This window comes from Chanos chanos, chromosome 6 (genome assembly GCF_902362185.1).
Source record: "Chanos chanos chromosome 6, fChaCha1.1, whole genome shotgun sequence".
Lineage (NCBI taxonomy): Eukaryota > Metazoa > Chordata > Actinopteri > Gonorynchiformes > Chanidae > Chanos > Chanos chanos.
This window is the reverse complement of record NC_044500.1, coordinates 20,673,866-20,693,983: the sequence shown is the minus strand read 5'-3', so window position 1 is coordinate 20,693,983 and position 20,118 is coordinate 20,673,866. Positions and strand designations below refer to the sequence as shown.

At 43.0% G+C, this 20,118-nt stretch overlaps 2 protein-coding genes across 2 annotated transcripts; one reads left to right on the top strand and one right to left on the bottom strand.

Annotated features, from left to right (window-relative positions):
• Positions 1 to 323: 323 nt before the first annotated feature.
• Positions 324 to 9,825, top strand: LOC115814279 (uncharacterized). Its single transcript, XM_030777050.1, has 2 exons — positions 324 to 1,007; positions 9,790 to 9,825. The coding sequence occupies exons 1-2, from the start codon at positions 324 to 326 to the stop codon at positions 9,823 to 9,825; spliced, it is 720 nt and encodes a 239-aa protein (XP_030632910.1).
• On the bottom strand, positions 5,548 to 18,976 carry zgc:162698 (Transmembrane protein 87A-like). Its single transcript, XM_030777048.1, has 21 exons — positions 18,812 to 18,976; positions 18,072 to 18,135; positions 17,809 to 17,900; positions 17,475 to 17,594; positions 17,101 to 17,157; positions 16,907 to 16,972; positions 16,549 to 16,623; positions 16,327 to 16,435; positions 16,058 to 16,119; positions 15,475 to 15,658; positions 14,731 to 14,830; positions 13,936 to 14,029; positions 9,919 to 9,987; positions 8,992 to 9,100; positions 8,794 to 8,852; positions 8,279 to 8,382; positions 7,808 to 7,881; positions 7,370 to 7,431; positions 6,752 to 6,804; positions 6,400 to 6,430; positions 5,548 to 5,840 (listed from the first exon to the last, which is right to left on the bottom strand). Exons 1-21 carry the CDS (start codon positions 18,950 to 18,952, stop codon positions 5,799 to 5,801), a joined length of 1,767 nt encoding a protein of 588 aa, XP_030632908.1. The 5' UTR covers positions 18,953 to 18,976; the 3' UTR covers positions 5,548 to 5,798.
• Positions 18,977 to 20,118: the final 1,142 nt, after the last annotated feature.

Here is a 20,118-nt window from a genome sequence, read left to right as displayed (position 1 = left end):
TAGAATTTATTTACGCTTCGTGGTGACGTCATTTCAGACATACTGTGTTGAATAATTGAACCATACACCAGTTTAAAGGATTGGTCTGTGTGAATGATTTACATTTGTTGTGCCCTCTCACTTCTCTTTCTCTAGATTTGTGGGCCCTTCTTCTCAGTACGGAATATGATGCAGATATCCTCATTCCTTAAGGAAAACTGGATGGGAATCTTATCAGACGCTTTGGTCTGTTATCAATGAACTCAGATTAGAACAGAAAAAAGGAAATAAGCTTGAGAGCTGAAGCAAGAGGGAAATCAGAGAGTGCATTCTTTTTTACGGATATGGCAGCAACAGAGGCTAGTACAGAGCCTGTCCAAGGGGACACTGTAGACACTAAAGCCGAGGCAGAACCTACAAATGTAGAGATAGCAACAGCTCCAGCTGAGGAGGCACAAACTACCACAGAGGCACCACAGAGTGCGGAGCAGCCAGCTGACAGCAAAGCTAAGCCCGCCTCAGAGAAAATATGGGACTCCTTTTTGAACAAAAGTGGTCTTGGAAAGGTGATGGGTGGGAAGAAGAAGAAAGAACAGAGCACAGGGGCTGAAGATGCTGTAGGGGATGAGCAAGAGAAAACAGCAACTTTAAACCAACCTGATCAGGGTGAGGCTGTGAGTCCTAACGACCAGGCAACCAGTGAGTCAGCAGATACCACCGAGGCTACAACCGAAGGTCAGGCTAAAGAGAAAGCACCTGATGATGAGGAGGAGAAAAAAGAACCTGGTGCTAAGCCAAAGCAAGGGGAGAAATCAAGTGTTAAAGACTTCATCCGCAAGCCTGTTGCAAGGATTTTCTCACACAGAAGCACAGAGAAAAAGGATGGTACAGGCGAGGTCAGAAAACATAGCAAGGTTCGCTCAAAATCCCTGGACAGACTGCAGGATGCTGACGCAAGCACTGTTGTGGTGGACCAAATCGAGGACCCCCAGGCAGCAGATGAACCAGACAAGTCAGCTTCTCAGACAGTGAAACACATGAAACGCTGGCATTCCTTCAAAAAGCTTATGGCGCAAAAAAGTCACAAGAAAAGCACAGAAGAGTCCAAGGAAGCAGAGGGTGGAGAGGGTGCCAGTACAGAGGCACCTGGGGATACTGCGATTCTGGACACTTCGGCTAAGTCAGAACAGGGCGGGCAGAAAAGGTGGAAACTGAAGCGGTCTTGGACATTCCAGGGACTGAAGAGAGATTCCTCTGTCATTGGAATCCATAAACCAAAGGGCAGTGACAAAGACTCAACCGATAATCTGAAAGAAGAGAGGGCTGCAGAGGAGGACCAGGGGGCCACCACTGTGTCTGAAGAGTCAAAGGCTGTAGATGAAGGAGAGACACAGGATAAGAGCGCTGCAGAGGGAGAGGAGGAGAAAGGAGCGACCGCAGCCTCACAGCGTGGAAAATCTGTAGACCAGCACGCAAATGAGATCTGGACCTCATTCAAAAAGAGAGTGATTCCCAAGTCTAAGAAGGCAACAGATGCCGGTGGTGGAGACGAGGAACCGACAGGCGAGCAAGAGCAGACTGATGAGCCACAGGCGGGTAAAGACTCGGGCAAGACAGCCAAGGCGAAAAGGACACACTTCAACCGTGCTGTGTCGCTAAAGAACTTCATACTGCGCAAGGGGAAGAGCTCCAGCATGGACATGGGGGAGGGCGCAGCCGCACAAAAAGAGGACGATGACACAGGCGAAGGGGACGCCAAAGATGACCCCATGGATGGCCCCACTGACACAGCTGGGGCAGCAGACCTCCCACAGGGTGCACCAGAGGGCCAGGCTGCCGCTCCGAGTGACAGCAACAACGGAGCTCAGGTGGCTGCCAGTGAAAAGGGCTCTAATGGAGAGGAGAAGCCCCTTGCAAGCATACCATCTGGTCAGCAGTCTGACACGCCTCATGTGGCAGATCCAGCATCGGGCGGAGGAGGCCTGGTGGAGCCAGCAGCTGAACCAAAGGCTAATGGTGAGAACGGTTGCTCAGATGCTGTGTCAGAGGACACCACAGCGCACAATCATGAGATGCCTTCCAAGAAAGAGGGAGCCGGAGAGGAGCCCAACCAGGAGAACATCAACTCTAGTGGGAAAACCTGTTCAAGCAACGCCACAGATGGGAAGATCATGAACCAAGATGGAAAGTGCAGCACTGGAAATACAGTTGCCCAAAGTGGTGAGTGTGAAGCAGAAACTGACTCCAGTGACCTCCAACAGTTGGAAAATGACATGGCAGAATCTAATTTAGAAATAGGTGCTAGCTGTGAGTTAGAGACCAAGGGGAGCGGGCCTCCACAAAATGGAGGACCCCATTCTGGCTCATGGAAATCCAGCGCTGAGCCAGATGACAAAGAGGAGGCTCGGAAGAGGATGTTCTACGAGGCAGCGGCCTCCATCGTCCAAACGGTGGTGTCTGCAGCTACTGAGCAGTTAGCCAAGGAGACGGACATTTTGGACAATAGCCTGACATGCTCTCAGTCAACCAGAAATGGCAGTTACCCAGAAATTGACATCAGTTACTGTCACTGAGCAGTTACAGCAGGGCTCCCTTATTTGCTGGTCATAGGTGCTTCTTTCCAAGTGTGGTCTGTATCTGTGTATATGGGAATCTAAGGAAATTTGTGAAGTTACTCATTGGCCCTATTCCAAAGCCCCTATAAATTTGTTCAGTGCTAGTCAAGTTCTGATGGCTTTTCAAAGTGTCCTCTACCGTTATTGTCTTTAGATAACGTACGGCAGTGCAGATTCTTTGTGTCAAAGTTACTCCCCCCAAAAATGTTCAGATGAAGACATTTATAGAAGCATTTTGTTTGATCAGGGTACATTAGGTTTCAGATTATGCTGATGGTCTCACAAAGCTGTGAGTTTCATAGAGAATATCTTCAAGTAAGAAGGCCGTATGTCTGGGAGAAGCTAATCTGAGATATTGTGATTTGCCCTTGTCTAGTGTTTGGTGGTGGTATGTACTGTGTACTGCTCTTTTTCTTTTAATAGTTCTCACCTCAAGGCAGACAATACCTTTACAATACCAGCCCTATTAACTGTCTCTGCAGTGTGTATAAATATATAGCTGTAAAACATTTAAAAATGAATGTTATTTTTAAATATATATCGTAATATATTTAATCTCTTCTGTTATCATTCACCAGAAAAAAAGGCGGGAAACGTGTGACGCCACACAAAGAGGATTAGATCTGCATGGGATTCGTTCAGCGAGGAGCTTTTGTCCCCTCCCCCACTCTCCCCAAAAAATGGAGTAATCACATGTTTACGTCATGAGTCACCATGGTGAGAGATGCAATCCATATAGCTGAAAAAAAAAATTACTCGAAAAGCAATAATTCAGAATCATGAGTCAGTGCAGTCCTTGCTACCATTCCATTACTGTAAATGTTTTGCTTGTCTTCTAGTGAAATTTTATATTGTCAAAAAAAAAAAAGAAAAAAATTACATTCCTTTCAATTGTTAATCTCAATGATCACATATGCTGCGATCATAAAGACTGTTAGTTTTATAATTAATTGCCATTGTTTGTAGTTTTCCTTTGACTGGATATTTCAGTGTGGTACAGACACATTCAGAGGTAACTGCCCTGAAGACTGCCCCCCCCTTGTGGATTCAATACAGAATGTGTTCTAAGCTATGTGTTTATGTTTTTAGACTGTTATCTTGTGTACATGAATAAACCACTATAAAATGTTAAGTCTTTTGGCTTTCTTATGTTCAGTGGCAGAGTGTGAACAAAGCCCTTTGTTTGTAGATCATGAAAGACAAGAGACTAACATTATGTTGTTTTGGAGATTATGGTCACAGCATGTCTGCTTATTTCAGGGAAATGCAGAAATATTTTTATTTGTTAATGTGACAAAAAAAGGAAATCTTTTTTAAGAAGTTAAAAACTGTAAACGTGAGCTCCTCTTATGTAAGACCGTAACTGTAAACATTACATAATGAGAGACGCTGGCCCATATTGGGGGTCTCATAGACAGAAATGGTTCATAGTGATTTTGCTATGTCTGATTGTAAAAATGATCTATTTATTGGAACAGAGAGTGGAACCGCTGTTCTGCTGATGTGAACAAAGTGGCATCGTCAGTGACCAGCAGGGCGTTCCTTTTTATTCACTCTAATTCTCAGGGATTATGTAATTAGCATGGAAATGACAGCTTACGAGTATGCCTCGTAACATGTACTTAGACACCCTTCCATGTGGTTTATATGCCAAGCAGAGTTGAGGTGAAATCTGAGCTGAACTGAGAATTGATGGTTAATTCAACTCAGTTCTTGTAATTTGGAGTTAACATGGGCGCTGATGCAGAACTGCCACTGAATTGGAGTTACAGGAAACTGAATTTAACTTGAAAATTGGAGTTACAGGAAACAGAATTCAGCTTGAAAACTGACAAACTAAAGACATCATCTGAGGTTATCTTACATGTACACACATTAATTTCACTGAATGGTAGGCCATAAGACAAATACATATTTAATTGGATGTCAAAGACTGGCACTAAATTAAACACAGGGCTCAGTTCATTCAAAATGAAAGAAAACACTTAATGGTGCAACTTTATTTGGAATATTGGGTTTTACTGAGTTTGCATTTATTAGTGGAAATTGTACTGAAATTAGAGGCATTTTTTCTTTTTATCTCAGACTTTGTTCAAAAGCATGAACTCTGTTTTCTCTCACCCCCCCTCCCCCAAATGGAATTACACCGAATATTAAAAATTTCTATTACTCCAACCCTATTTCCTGTAAGGTCTTGGTTTTTAATTGTAGTTGATGAGTTCAGAGATAGACTGGATGGGGTGGGGTGGGCAGGCTAATCTCCAGATCTAACTGGGATGCAACGGGTAGACAATAACTGCTGGTGTATTGGCATATAATTTATAAATAGTTTTTCCATGTAGGACAAAACAAACCCAGGTTTGGTGGAGATCAATACATATTGACAGCCGAAAACTGTTTGAGCCTCTAAGGCTTAATAATGTTTTACGATATAGTCTGGCCCCAGCCCTACGAAAAAACTTTTGCATTCATCGATAAAGACAGTGAGAGCAGACAACATAAACACACTATATTCTCCTGACATTATTTAGCTGATGTTAGAAATATGTAAACTGGGGCAGATCTGAGAGGATTTTGAGTGTAACACAGATTGTACAGGTATTGATCAATGTCCATGAACTAAGCACTGATAAGCAGCATAGCCAAACGTAGCGACACGCTCTAATCGTGCTGTGCCTTATGGGCCGTCCTGCCCACAGCTTTAAACTGGCTTTAGGGTAAAGTCTGTTGAGTAATCTGTGTAATGGGACATGATACCACTGACCACATTAATCAAAGGCTGAGGTAGGGACTGTCTGTGAGGGAGTAAGGATGTGAGAGCGAGATGGAGAGAGACTGGCATTTCCTCCAACACCCCCCCCCCCCCCCCCAAGGTAAACGTACTGTCAGACAGACTTGCGGATGAAAAGTCAGTGTTCCGTACTGTAGAGGGTTTTTTTAATCACATTTTGTGTTTCAGGTAAATGTAAACAACAGTCAAAAGGCATCATACAGTCTGTAGGCAAAGGGCAATTGAAACCATATCCAGTGAAAATATAAATACGGACAGACAATGGAATACAAATCAAAGATGTCCTTTTGTCTCTCATTGCATTATTCCCACTCTATTTACAGATGTCACGTATAAAGCTTGTGTTCAAAGGGTAAAACAAGTGTTCATAAACATAAACACACATTATTTACAATACATACAGACACAGTCTCCTACTCCATTTTGGACATCTCAAATTTTGTCGTCATGGTCTCCTGTAAATGAAACAATAATTACCAAAGAGATAATTACCAACCTGGTGCCACATGGAAATAAACACATTTAGTAACGTGTATAACATCACATCTGACATGTCAGTGACATCACAATTGACATGTAATGAAATATGACATTTCATGACATGTACAACAATCCTTTGCGAGGCCAGTGGAGATATAAGATGTGACTTGATCAGTGGTGGGAAGTACAGAAAGGGACTCTCCACGTAACATGCGTTTGTATCAGCCTTTCAGAACCATTATCTGTGTGCATATTCTGTAGACTTATGATTTCCGATTTTCTCTCATAAGAGACATAAAAATAAATAAATACATGCGATGAGGCAAGATTTAGGGTGTTTGTTTAAGCCAGACCAAAGCCCCCCCACCCCCCTGCACCCAAGGCTCCTGCACTCCCATTGTTTGTAACAGAGGAAAAACAACGGGGCCGGAGAGGATAAACACTGTGACGTGACTGCACTCCATGAACTCAAACAGCACCCACTGCTGGACAGACATGGTACAACAAGCTCAGGAGAGTTAGGAGATGTCTTACCTCATCAGAGTCCAACAGGGGGGGTAGTGCACTGACAGACAAAGAAAGACAGACAGAGTTTATTGACTGGGAGGTTTACAATACATGGTTCACTACGTAATGTATTGCCGACATAGACATAAATTACACACCAGAAACAATAACTCTATCACTCAGTAACACCGATAACAATAATAACAGTAACGGTAATCATCAGTGTTGACACAGTAATAACTGCTAATGTTATGAACCATTATTATTACTATTCTTAACGGTAGTAGTAGCAGCAATAGTGACAGTAATATTAATCATTTTATGTAATAAGCATGTCATTAGCATGACTGAATTAATATCCAAATAAATCTGGGCTTACACATCGGCCATCGAGGAGGGAATATTCTCCTCCACCCATTTAAGGTCTTCATCCTAAACAGAGCACATAGAATAGATTGGTCAGACCATGTCCCTCTGTGAACCCCCCACCCCCACCCCAAATACCCACTGTTCTGCCAACTCAGTGCAAATCCAAAACAGGATTTCAAGAGGTAGCCTAGTCTCCTCTAAACACTGTCAGTTTGTCTTCTCTTGCGTTTATTTTAAATCCTGATCAAAATCTAATATTTTTATTCATGTTTAAATCAGAATTCCTAACCTCTCACTGCTTGGCCAGTTCAGTGCAAGTAAAAGAATCTTGTTTAACTTAGTGTAACAAAATGTCTTAGCCTTTGAAAACTAATATTTCAATTACAATGACCCTATCTATTTTTTTTTAAAGTCCACATTAACATGTTAATCTTACACTAAAACAAAGGTACAACAGGTTGGTGTTTTGAATCTTTCACCATATTAACAAGATTCCAGACATTTGTGGAGTTGTCTCATGGTTCTTAAAGCTCATATGGCTTAAAACTACACTCATGTCCTTAGGGCCAGGTGCTGAACAGAGCTTTTGTTCCTGTTGAATGTGCTGTAAATGCAGGAAGCATCTTACCACTTTGTTTGGCTTGGCACTCCCATTGGTTTCCGATTTCACCCCTCTCATCTTCACACCCTCTGTGGATGGATGAGAAACGAACATTTAGGTCACGATTCAAAAATTCACTCCAGTGTGAATGCTAGGAATCACTTCTTAAAACTGGAGTCTGTTTTTTATTGCTATTCTTCCACGATGGGCTTTGTGCTTCTTTGTGATCTGATAACAGGTTCAATAGGGCTCCAGGTGCCTCCAAGTACACTTCCTGCTACCACTCACTTTAGCAAACAGTAAACTGCATGGAATGAGGTCCAGTGAAAAAGAGCACCGTGGAGAAGCACTGTTAGCTCATTGCTTGGTCTCACTTGTTTAAGTAAAAGCTTCAAAACTTTACTCAGTATAAAGTAAGAAACTGGGCATCTGTGGGAAGGAGAGGGCCAGCATGTGGAGTCTTACCGAAGGCTTCGTTCATCAGTTTCTCCGCCTCTTCCTCCTCACTCAGCTCATCGACCAGTGGGCTGAAGGCATACCTGAATTTGGAAGGACAGGAGAGGATCTTATCGCCACCACCAATGGATCCCATACCAGGCCAAGAATTCAATTCAAAACAAGAGGCATACAGATGTCCTTTGTCTGGCGATAACCTGGTTATGGACAATGCCTTGACCTAGCTCACAAATATACATACAGAGGCTAGACAGTGTCTCACAGTGTCTACAACTGTTTTCAGTTCCAGTTTTCCTACACCGATGTCCGTCTCAGACGCAGAAGCTTCATTGTTTGAGCAAGGCTGACAAAGATGTGACTGGCTGTTAAGGAACGTCTCATCATTCAAGAGTTTTAAAAATAAAATAAAAACAAAAAATAAAACAGACATTTCCGAGGACAACAGCAGTAGCCTAAACGCTGAGTGTTAGTGTCTCTGACCTCTGGTTATTGGCTGATGGTCTCCACAGAAACATGATGACCAGCAGGATGAGGGAGAAAAGGAAACGCCAGAAAGCGTCGTCTATCCACAGTTCCCTCCAGTCCTGTAAGAAAGAAAGAAAGAAAATGACAGAGGGATGATGAAGAAGAAGAAGACACAAGAGAAGATATTTGTAATGGCTGAGAATAACAGTAAACAGTCTTTCACAAGCTGAGTCCCTTTTATAATCAGTTATGGAGTTACACTCGAGCCAAGAAGATCCTTGACAGCTATACAGCCCTGAAATGATTTAGTACTGAAAGTTTCAGTAAAATACAGTCAGCTGAAGTAAAAACACCACCATTAAACATCCCATTTGAGCTGGGTAACAGTTGTTAATTTTAATTAAACTTCACTGTCCTATCACACGTTTCCTTACATGGCCCCCCAGGTCTGACAGACTCTGTCTTCTGCCCATCTCAGCCTTACCCAGAATTCTCCTCTGTGAAAATCTAACGTTTTAAACTCTACTCACTGACTGGCACTGGGACAGTTTGAAGGTCTTCGTCGTCCAGATGATGAAAACGACGGAGGCTGGAACACAGAAGAAAAATAGTACAATCCGGCAAGAGGGAGAGAGAAAGAGAAGAAGTGCTTAATCACTGACTGGCAGCTGTTCATTAAGTAGTCAGTGGGAATGATGACATGCTCCAGATCGTTCCGGATCGCTCACCTATGACGGCGAATATGAGTGTGTTAGTGAAGTGGCGGTAGAGGGAGAGCTTGACCACATTTCTTCTCAGACGCAGAAGCTTCATTGTTTGAGCAAGGCTGACAAAGATGTGACTGGCTGTTAAGGAACGTCTCATCATTCAAGAGTTTTAAAAATAAAATAAAAACAAAAAATAAAACAGACATTTCCAACCAAGTCTTCCCCTGATTAAATTACCAATTACTACAATCCCTTGTAGCAGTTGGTTTATTCCCAGTTTATTCCACAGCGCTTGACACAAAGGGGGAGGTTTTTGCAGTGGCAGGTGTCTTTAAGCATTTCACGTGCCAGACTCAGAGTGAAAACTGCCATTGCTTATTTCACTGCAAAACGCCTAGATCTCATTTTCTGTTTGAAGGTCTGTGTGAAGGTGAGGTGGAGCTGAAACTGAAATGCAGTCCTGAGGCTGAAGCAGCGTCTTCTGGGGGCTCACTGCTTATTAGGTAAGCAGTGAAGACATCTGTTAGATACTTAACGGACCTCACTCAATGTAATTGAAATCTTTCTGAATTCAGAAGAAGCTAAAAGGCTAAAACAGGATCATTACCCATCCCACCCTGTAGCTTCCTGCTCAGTGGGTCTATGGGTGTCGAAGGGATAACTGATGAAGGTCAAGCCTACTAAAATTTTCCATCGACAGAATTCTGGGCAAATAGTGAGGACAAGCAGAGACAAAAAGAAAGAAAAGGGAAGACCTGCACAGCCATAGAGAGAAAGACACAGAGTGAGGGAGAGAGAGAGACTGATACCAAGGGCGAGACCGAGAGAAAGAAAGGGAGAGACCAAAAGAAATAGAGAGAGAAAGAGATAGAGAGAGAGAGAGAGAGAGAGAGAGAGTAGGAGGAAGAAAGGGGGAGAAAGAGAAGAGAACATTGCAATGCAGGATATCCACCAGCAGAGGGCAGAGTCGAGAACGGCCAAGGGAATGGCAGCCAGCAACACCAGGTCATCTTCAGCCTGGTCGAGACACAGAGAGGAACAGAAAGAAAAGGGGAATAAAGAGAAGGAAAGAAGGGGCATAGCACCCTGCACCATCCCAAACACACACACACACACAGAGTACTAAACCACCATTCAAACTCAAACCCAAACAGGCCAGTGCTCCAGAATAAGCTTATCCACATGCTATGGAAAGGCAAATCGAAAAAAGAGGAAACTGCACAAGCCTAAAGATGGAAACAGGCAGTACTAGCAAGGGATATGCAGATATTACAAAACAAACAAACAAAAAAAACCCAATAGAAACATTGAAAGGTTTGTCCACCTTCTCATCTCTGCATTGGCCATTGACTGACTGCCAATAAACACTTCAACTTTTCAACGTGTAACCCTTCCTTCTATCCGTCATGCATTAGCCAAATAACACCTTATAATTTATAATCAGCAGTGTAGTTACTACTATACTACTACAGCTGTCAGTCAGAAACAGAGAAACTGACTACACAAAGGTGCCGCAAGACAAAACAGCAGGAGTAAATGAGAAATGGATGAAGCCAATCCTAGTCAAGACACAATAAAAAAGAAGTCAGACGAAAGTTCAAATGAGGGGAAATTTGACATATCACTGTTCAGGTGTTGTGCAGTGTGAGTGTGAGTGTGAGTGTGAGTGTGTAGTTGGTGAGACTTGGATAACCCATACTGGCATTCTGGTGCCCTGAGTGAGCGAGTGACTGGTTAAAGGATATCCACCACACAATACAAGAGTCAGTGACAGCCAGGACAAAGTCACACAGCAGTCTGCCTAACCCCCCCTGCTCCTGTCAGAGATACACACACAGAGGCTGTTAGTGAATTCAGCTGGTACCATAGCAATTTGACACACACACACACACACACACACATCTCCTCACAGCTACTTCTGGGAGGCTAGATAAAGTTCGTAAGTAAAATATCTGATATTTGTCTAATATCTGCACTGTCATCTTCTCATTCCAGTGAGACAGAGGTACATCACTGACCATGTTTCACTGTTTCACGTGTGTTAGACCAACGAGCAAGATGATATTCTCCTCTGTTGGGAAAGGGTTGATACTTTTATGTGAGATTACTCTCTTCACTGCATAGTATGAAGCCTGTTTATGTCACACACAACATTTCATGACAATATGACATACTATTGTGCCTCCAGGAGGGATTCTTACAGAAGAAACCTAAATGGCAATGTGTGTTCAGTCTAGAGCATGGCAGAGATGGCTTTGTGTGTTCAGTCTGGGGCATGGCAGAGATGGCTTTGTGTGTTCAGCCTGGGGCATGGCAGAGATGGCCTTGTGTGTTCAGCCTGGGGCATGGCAGAGATGGCTTTGAGTGTTCAGTCTAGAGCATGGCAGAGATGGCTTTGTGTGTTCAGTCTAGAGCATGGCAGAGATGGCTTTGTGTGTTCAGTCTGGGGCATGGCAGAGATGGCTTTGTGTGTTCAGCCTGGGGCATGGCAGAGATGGCTTTGTGTGTTCAGTCTAGAGCATGGCAGAGATGGCTTTGAGTGTTCAGCCTGGGGCATGGCAGAGATGGCTTTGAGTGTTCAGTCTAGAGCATGGCAGAGATGGCTTTGAGTGTTCAGTCTAGAGCATGGCAGAGATGGCTTTGTGTGTTCAGTCTAGAGCATGGCAGAGATGGCTTTGTGTGTTCAGCCTGGGGCATGGCAGAGATGGCTTTGTGCGTTCAGTCTGGGGCATGGCAGAGATGGCTTTGTGTGTTCAGCCTGGGGCATGGCAGAGATGGCTTTGTGTGTTCAGTCTAGAGCATGGCAGAGATGGCTTTGAGTGTTCAGTCTAGAGCATGGCAGAGATGGCTTTGAGTGTTCAGCCTGGGGCATGGCAGAGATGGCTTTGAGTGTTCAGTCTAGAGCATGGCAGAGATGGCTTTGTGTGTTCAGTCTAGAGCATGGCAGAGATGGCTTTGTGTGTTCAGCCTGGGGCATGGCAGAGATGGCTTTGTGCGTTCAGTCTGGGGCATGGCAGAGATGGCTTTGTGTGTTCAGCCTGGGGCATGGCAGAGATGGCTTTGAGTGTTCAGTCTAGAGCATGGCAGAGATGGCTTTGAGTGTTCAGTCTAGAGCATGGCAGAGATGGCTTTGTGTGTTCAGCCTGGGGCATGGCAGAGATGGCTTTGTGTGTTCAGCCTGGGGCATGGCAGAGATGGCTTTGAGTGTTCAGTCTAGAGCATGGCAGAGATGGCTTTGAGTGTTCAGTCTAGAGCATGGCAGAGATGGCTTTGTGCGTTCAGTCTGGGGCATGGCAGAGATGGCTTTGAGTGTTCAGTCTAGAGCATGGCAGAGATGGCTTTGTGTGTTCAGTCTAGAGCATGGCAGAGATGGCTTTGTGTGTTCAGCCTGGGGCATGGCAGAGATGGCTTTGTGCGTTCAGTCTGGGGCATGGCAGAGATGGCTTTGTGTGTTCAGCCTGGGGCATGGCAGAGATGGCTTTGTGTGTTCAGTCTAGAGCATGGCAGAGATGGCTTTGAGTGTTCAGCCTGGGGCATGGCAGAGATGGCTTTGAGTGTTCAGTCTAGAGCATGGCAGAGATGGCTTTGAGTGTTCAGTCTAGAGCATGGCAGAGATGGCTTTGTGTGTTCAGTCTGGGGCATGGCAGAGATGGCTTTGTGTGTTCAGCCTGGGGCATGGCAGAGATGGCTTTGTGTGTTCAGCCTGGGGCATGGCAGAGATGGCTTTGAGTGTTCAGTCTAGAGCATGGCAGAGATGGCTTTGAGTGTTCAGTCTAGAGCATGGCAGAGATGGCTTTGTGCGTTCAGTCTGGGGCATGGCAGAGATGGCTTTGTGTGTTCAGTCTGGGGCATGGCAGAGATGGCTTTGTGTGTTCAGTCTGGGGCATGGCAGAGATGGCTTTGTGTGTTCAGTCTGGGGCATGGCAGAGATGGCTTTGTGTGTTCAGTCTGGGGCATGGCAGAGATGGCTTTGAGTGTTCAGTCTAGAGCATGGCAGAGATGGCTTTGAGTGTTCAGTCTAGAGCATGGCAGAGATGGCTTTGTGTGTTCAGTCTGGGGCATGGCAGAGATGGCTTTGTGTGTTCAGTCTGGGGCATGGCAGAGATGGCTTTGTGTGTTCAGTCTGGGGCATGGCAGAGATGGCTTTGTGTGTTCAGCCTGGGGCATGGCAGAGATGGCTTTGAGTGTTCAGTCTAGAGCATGGCAGAGATGGCTTTGAGTGTTCAGTCTAGAGCATGGCAGAGATGGCTTTGTGTGTTCAGTCTGGGGCATGGCAGAGATGGCTTTGAGTGTTCAGTCTAGAGCATGGCAGAGATGGCTTTGAGTGTTCAGTCTAGAGCATGGCAGAGATGGCTTTGTGTGTTCAGTCTAGAGCATGGCAGAGATGGCTTTGTGTGTTCAGTCTGGGGCATGGCAGAGATGGCTTTGAGTGTTCAGTCTAGAGCATGGCAGAGATGGCTTTGAGTGTTCAGTCTAGAGCATGGCAGAGATGGCTTTGAGTGTTCAGTCTAGAGCATGGCAGAGATGGCCTTGAGTGTTCAGTCTAGAGCATGGCAGAGATGGCTTTGTGTGTTCAGTCTGGGGCATGGCAGAGATGGCTTTGTGTGTTCAGTCTGGGGCATGGCAGAGATGGGTTTGTGTGTTCAGTCTAGAGCATGGCAGAGATGGCCTTGTGTTGACGCTGTAGGGTCAAAACAAGAGAGAATCAGAAGCACAGAGGAAGCTTGGGTTCTAAAAGCTCTTGTCTGATGGTGAACAGGGACACTGTCCGGATTATTTGTTTTTGTGACACAGAGAGAGAGACAGACAGAGAGACAGAGAGAAAAAGAGAAAGAGAGATGGGGGAGAGAGAGAGAAAGAGAGAGAGAGGGTGAGAAAAAGAGTCTGTGTGTGTGTGTGTGTGTTTCTGTATGAGAGAGAGAGAGAGGGAGGAATAAATGGTTTGTTTTGGTGCATAAGACTTACAGAATTAACACGCAGGACTCCTTCCACAATGGAGAAGATGAGATAGAGCAGACCAACTCCCACCACTCTGTGTAGCAATGCCCCGAGTCTGGGCCTATGACATGACAGCATCGCGTTAACATGATGCCTTAAAAACCACGTTTTTTCCAGGTCCTTAAAAAACAGTTGTTTACTGTTCCATTTATTTGCAAAGACAGCGCACATTAATCAGCATGTCTGGTTTTCATGTCTGTAAAAATGTGTCAAAGTTAAACAGGGCTACTTTTCATCTGTAATCCCTGGACAGATTAAAAATGTAGATAGACAGACAGATAGATAGATCTATCTGCATTCTAGACAGACAGACAGAAAGACAGAAAGAAAGACAGACAGACAGACTTGGTAGGGGGCTTGGTGTAGGGTAGCCTTTTTTATTCAAAATTGCCATACGTTTAATTTGTGCCTGGGACTGGATAGCAGTACACCCTTCCCTTAAGAAGTTTGTCCAAACAAGGAGACGTGTATCTCAAATCTGAACAGGATTTCATTAGAGTTCATTTGTGTGGTGTATGTAAGTCTATAGTAACAGTAAATGTACATTAGAGTTCATTTGTGTGGTGTATGTAAGTCTATAGTAACAGTAAATGTACATTAGAGTTCATTTGTGTGGTGTATGTAAGTCTATAGTAACAGTAAATGTACATTAGAGTTCATGTGTACGGTGTATGTAAGTCTATAGTAACAGTAAATGTACATTAGAGTTCATTTGTGTGGTGTGCATTGCTATAGCAGGAGTAAAAGCTGAAGACAACTCACTTGACGATGCCATAGCCCAGGCTGGCGATGATGACCAGGACCCGTGCCAGTGTCCTCTTCACGGCCGACAGAACTTCAGCAAACACCACCGCACCTTGCACTGCATGGCAAAAGACAGAGTCTTAAAGTCTTAACACTCACTGCCAAACACAGCACAACGCGAAACCAAAACCACTCTAATGTTCCTCAGTTCACAGTACAAATGCAAGACAGACCAGGGTTACCAATAGCAATATATTAATGGTGAAGGATCTACACTTGATTCTGGAGTTCAGCGTCGTTTCAACCCCGAGTCACCAAATCTTCTTAAATATATCAAAGGTTTACATATTTGTTGTCAGACACTCACAGTCTGTAATGCTATTTCCAATGCTTGTTTTTCAGCAACACAAATCCTGCAAACATTTTAGATTTGTTTGATCAATGTTTGAGAGCTTGTCAAATGTTTTTGTGGTTTGGTTTTGAGGATGACACAAACCACTTGGCCAAAAGTCAATTTTGCAAAAGTTTGATCCTCTTTCAACAATGTAGACATATCCGTATGCCAGGTACAGGTTTATATGCAGACCACAGAATACTAATTATCATTCATGTCTATCTTTACCTCCACTACTCCCCTGACTGCCATGTGTGCTACAGTCTCGCCCTCACTCTGTCAACAAAACCTTCCCAGAAGACTGAATAAACCAGAAGTGCCACGTATGCCTGGCCTAGACAAGCCAACAAACTTCTAGCACGTGTCACCTGAGAGGCCATCATAACGTATGCTCTGGAACTCAGCGTAATAAACAGCCTTTTCCAGCATTCCCAGGAAGATGACGCCACCGATCCAGAACTGGATCCGCAGCAGGTCCCTCCAGTAACAGGCCGAGAGGCCCAGCCAAAGCACGCCCAGCAGGACGTAGATGATACACATGACCATGTAGAACTACGGTAAAGACAACAGACATGTCACAGATATGTCACAGATATAGTGCAAATATGTCCCATATCGAGCACAGATGTGTCACAATACAGAGAGCGGCAGACGTGACACGCAGCGCTAGAGAAAACTGTGAATACTTGGTTATGATTACAGAACTGAAACAGCGTCAGAAATTTGTACAGGTGCAAACATACTACAAAAGTCTGTGGAAAAACAGGTTCAGGCACTGTTATTGCTAAGAGCCAACAACATGTTTTTCCCGGTCACTACAGTTGGAGAACAAGCTCTGTTAGGTGCTGATTGGTCTTTTAGGCATCTTACACTGTAACACTACTACTGAAAGACATACCAACCCGTGCAGTTGAATTTCAGAAAACAACAGAAATGAAATTCGTGGCTTACTATCATCAAAGGCCACTCTGAGGCAGAGATGTAGTCATGAGGGCCTGGCATACAGACCTCCACTGTAAAATAAAATGAACAAACAAATAAATAAATAAACATATAAATAAATAAAAGTACAACATTGTTCATCTGGTTATTTCACATTCAGGGCCTTGAAAGTTTCAGTGGCCTGGCCGCAGATGAACCGGTTGTGTCAGATATAAGAAGAAACCTTAGCTCCACTCAAATTTGGTTCTGATATTACAAAACATCGTCAGACATCTTACACTCAATCTCCCACTTTGAGTCTGAATTCTTCTGCCCATCAGTCTCCTTGATCTGCACCATGAACATGTACGGAGCATCTTCCCATGTCCTGGCCACTTCATACAATCTCTACACAGACAGACACAAGTCAGTGACTTTACTGTGTGAATCAGGGCCCTTTAAAATGAATAAATAAATAAACAAAAAAAGAAAAGCCCAGACATTCCACAGGTCCTGCTCACCGGGCCGTGAGATGCTGCATTCATCTGATTCATTGCCCCCTTGCCCTGATCTTTTTGTTCGCCAGCCTTCACTGCCTAAAAGAGACAATTAATTAACAGCGCATTTCGGCAGCACGTAGTAAACTTTCCCCTGCGTTCAATCAGCAACAATGATTTGCAGTTATTCAGCTGTGCAGCTCTGAACTTGAGGTTAATAACTGAACTAGATACTGTGGAGTGTAAAATTGTAAAATGTATAGTTAATGTACCAAGGAGTTACAGTAAACAATATTGTCATTACCACACCATTCCTTACACTACAGTTCATAAGTTTTTACAAACATTTAAAACACATTGCAATAGTGTATTCTGTTTATACTGTTTTCTGTGGCTTTCCTGCCTTTTCTGTTTCTCTTCTTCTCCTCCCTTGAGTGTTAGCAGGTTCCTAAGACAAAACAAAGTAAGGGATTAGCTCATTACTTCAGCATTCTCATCGTACCTAGGAAATCTCAGCTTCTCCATCCACGGACATCTCAGTGCTATAAATTCTCCGGTGGTGAAGAGTTAGCTTACCTGTCTGTCTTTAAACGGCTTCAGAGGATTCGGTGCCAGAGGCTCTGATACCGTGAACTACAACATGAAAACAGTCAGCAGGCAGTAAATATCAGACAACAACAGTCCAGACAAACATATCAACAAACTGAGGTAGTAGTGTGGAAAGAAAACATTCACTGCTTCTTTATTAAATCACAACATATTATGCCAATGCACATTTCATCTACTGTACTCTTCAAAAAACATCTAAACAACAACTTCAGTGAGAAACTGATGAGTACCAAACAGTCTTATGTTTCATATTTACATAATAGGCAATCTTACACTGGCACTGTCTGGGCTAAACACAGTCTTAGAACAGCAGGAAGACTGGATTAGGGGGTTTCACATACCTGATCAGGGGTCATATGTGTTTTACACTCTATGGGTTTGTACTGATGAAAAATATAGTAACCCTTGGCTCCCTCTCGACTCTGCTTTTCCAAGCCAAAGTAATCATCTGCAGCTTTAGACTTATGAAAGTGAAGCACACAAAAACACATGTTAAAAACTGTTCAGGGAGTTTGCTGAGTACACATATGAACAAACTGGTATGCTTTAACACATATGTGCTCACAAGTGAATGAACTGTCTAGTGCTTCTTTAGTATCAATTAAGCCAATTTGCTTTACAGAAAAGGACTCAAAGGTTAAACCCTTCTTATTAGTGAATAAACAAAAAACTCACAGTCAGACCAAACACCTCGTCATAGCAACGAGAACTCCGAAGATACCAGGATACACTCAGGTTTACGGGAGGGTCACAAGTCGATGAACTCACTGAAATATTTTTCAAGAACTCTCATGAACTGTGACTTTAAGAAAACATTTTCAAATGTGGAAATGATTCACAAATTTATCCCCTAAATGGTGTGGATATGCCACAAGAGTCAAAATTACAGTGCAAGAGAATTTGATCATGAACATGTCACGGTTACAACTGCAACTTACATTTCATTTCAACTGTGGATGCATTAAACATTGTCTTTGCAAAAAAGATGGGTGTCGGGGTTCTCTGTAAAATGAGAGCAAATTCCACGTTGTCAATACAGCATTTCCGCATAAGGGCATTTCAGGGTCTGAATACCTATCAACAATTCAATAAAATACACACGAAGCTTGACAAGACAAAGACCGAAACAAATCATTTTAAATGAGTTAATGCGTTTCCAAGTTTGTAAGTGACGTGTCAGAGTCCAGGCTGACAAACTAAATGTTCAGGAAGTGAGAACATACAATGCACCTGATTTCTTTCTATAAGACAAGTTACTGACCAGGAAATACATATCACTACCTTTACAGTGCAGTTCTATACATTGCAAATACTGTTTCACTGGTAAACACGTTCTGCAAATACACATTGTTACATCATTAAATGTGGAAATATACATCGACAATTGTTCGGTGTTTGCTGTCATTATGTTCAAACTGCGAGTAACAGATACAGCTAGGATAGTTCGGTTGTAAAAGGTAAATAACTAGCTAAACGCTAGCGGACGTAGCAGAACGAACATTAGCTGATAAACGTAGAAAAATTGTAGCCTCGTATTGCTCTCTTCACTGAAATTACATTATCCTATTCTATTAATAATTACAGGATGCCACTGTACTGGATGACATTATTCCCATCATTTAGCAAGATATCACACTGCCCGCTTGTAACATCATACGCGCATGCCAGGAAGACTTACGCTGTTCACTTTTACAATCCATTTGCCCGGTTCAGACACAGCATTCAACGGTCGGATTATCAGACATAGGACGAATATTGTTAATGCTTCCCCAAAATCGCGTGATAGTACTGTCTTGGTAAAAGCAGTAGCCATTGCCATAGAACCGCAGTTCGAGTAACAGTTTTGATGGGAACAAGGCCACTTTCTCTGCCCAGTCCTACATATTGTGTGACGTCACTCAGAGGGCAGGCACACTCGTGCTATGAAAGCTTTATACAGTACATAGGTAATGTGTTGGTACGACGGCGCCGCCTAATTGCAAAAACTTGCAGTCTTTTCTACGTATTCACAGTTAAGCAAGTTGGGCAGTCGGTATATAAAACCTTATTATATAAAACTCCGACTCCTCAATTTATAGTACCTCCGACTCCGAGTATTTGTAATTAGACTAATAATATTTCCTATATTGACTGAATGCATACAAGGCATTTCATCACTGCCAACGTGAATCATCAGGCTACTTCTTAGCCCCCTAACCTTTTTAAGTTTGGGTTTTAAGGCTAGAGCTATGCCGTTGTGGATTTTTTAAATATTATTTTTTATATTATTTATTAGAGAAATTACAAACATTGAGTAATATTAATCATAAAACTTACAAATTAAAAAAAGAGGCTATATGTTCATCAAAAGGTTATAAAGTAAAAGGATATTAAAGAAATAAACTATAAAAAATGCTATAAGACTTGAAAGTGACTTCAAAGGAGTTTGACGGAGTTCCCTGTCCTTAGACGAGAGGACAGGGTACTAACGTTAGACGGCATCCATTGAAGTGAACTTGGAAACAGCTGAGCAAGTGCGGTGGGATCTCTCTTCCGATTTTTCTTTCCAAGGTTGGAGAGCTTTTCCCCTTCAGACTTTGCTATTTCCTCCTATTCTTCTTCGGGTGTGCTGGACTTTTTGAACTGAATTAATTAGAAACTGATTAGTATCACCCTAATTTATTCTGGATATTGAAATCGTAATTTGAATTGGGAATATTGTGTGTGATGAATTTTGTTTATAACTGTTGTTAATCTATAACGTTGTATGATTAATTGTTACCCATTGCCTTGTTTATTTATACATCTGACTGAATCCCTTTACTCCGGATATTTGATTAAATAGTAGTATATTTGATCAGTTTATTTATTTCTGTTTAATAAACATATAATATTACTATAGCTCTGAACAGACTATTTTCTAGAGAATAACTAGACTGAAAATATAAATACCTCTCTCTTAACTTTAGAAACTTGCATTGCATTTAATCAGGTATCACTGAGGTA

Coding starts and splice junctions, on each gene's coding strand:
- LOC115814279 (XM_030777050.1), top strand. CDS start 324: ATGGCAGCAACAGAGGCTAGTACAGAGCCTGTCCAAGGGGACACTGTA. Junction 1,008..9,789: donor ACAAGTCAGCTTCTCAGACA/GTGAAACACATG, acceptor ACCAAGGGCGAG/ACCGAGAGAAAGAAAGGGAG.
- zgc:162698 (XM_030777048.1), bottom strand. CDS start 18,952: ATGGCAATGGCTACTGCTTTTACCAAGACAGTACTATCACGCGATTTT. Junction 7,882..8,278: donor CCATCAGCCAATAACCAGAG/GTCAGAGACACT, acceptor TTCCAAATTCAG/GTATGCCTTCAGCCCACTGG. Junction 7,432..7,807: donor ACTGATGAACGAAGCCTTCG/GTAAGACTCCAC, acceptor ATCCATCCACAG/AGGGTGTGAAGATGAGAGGG.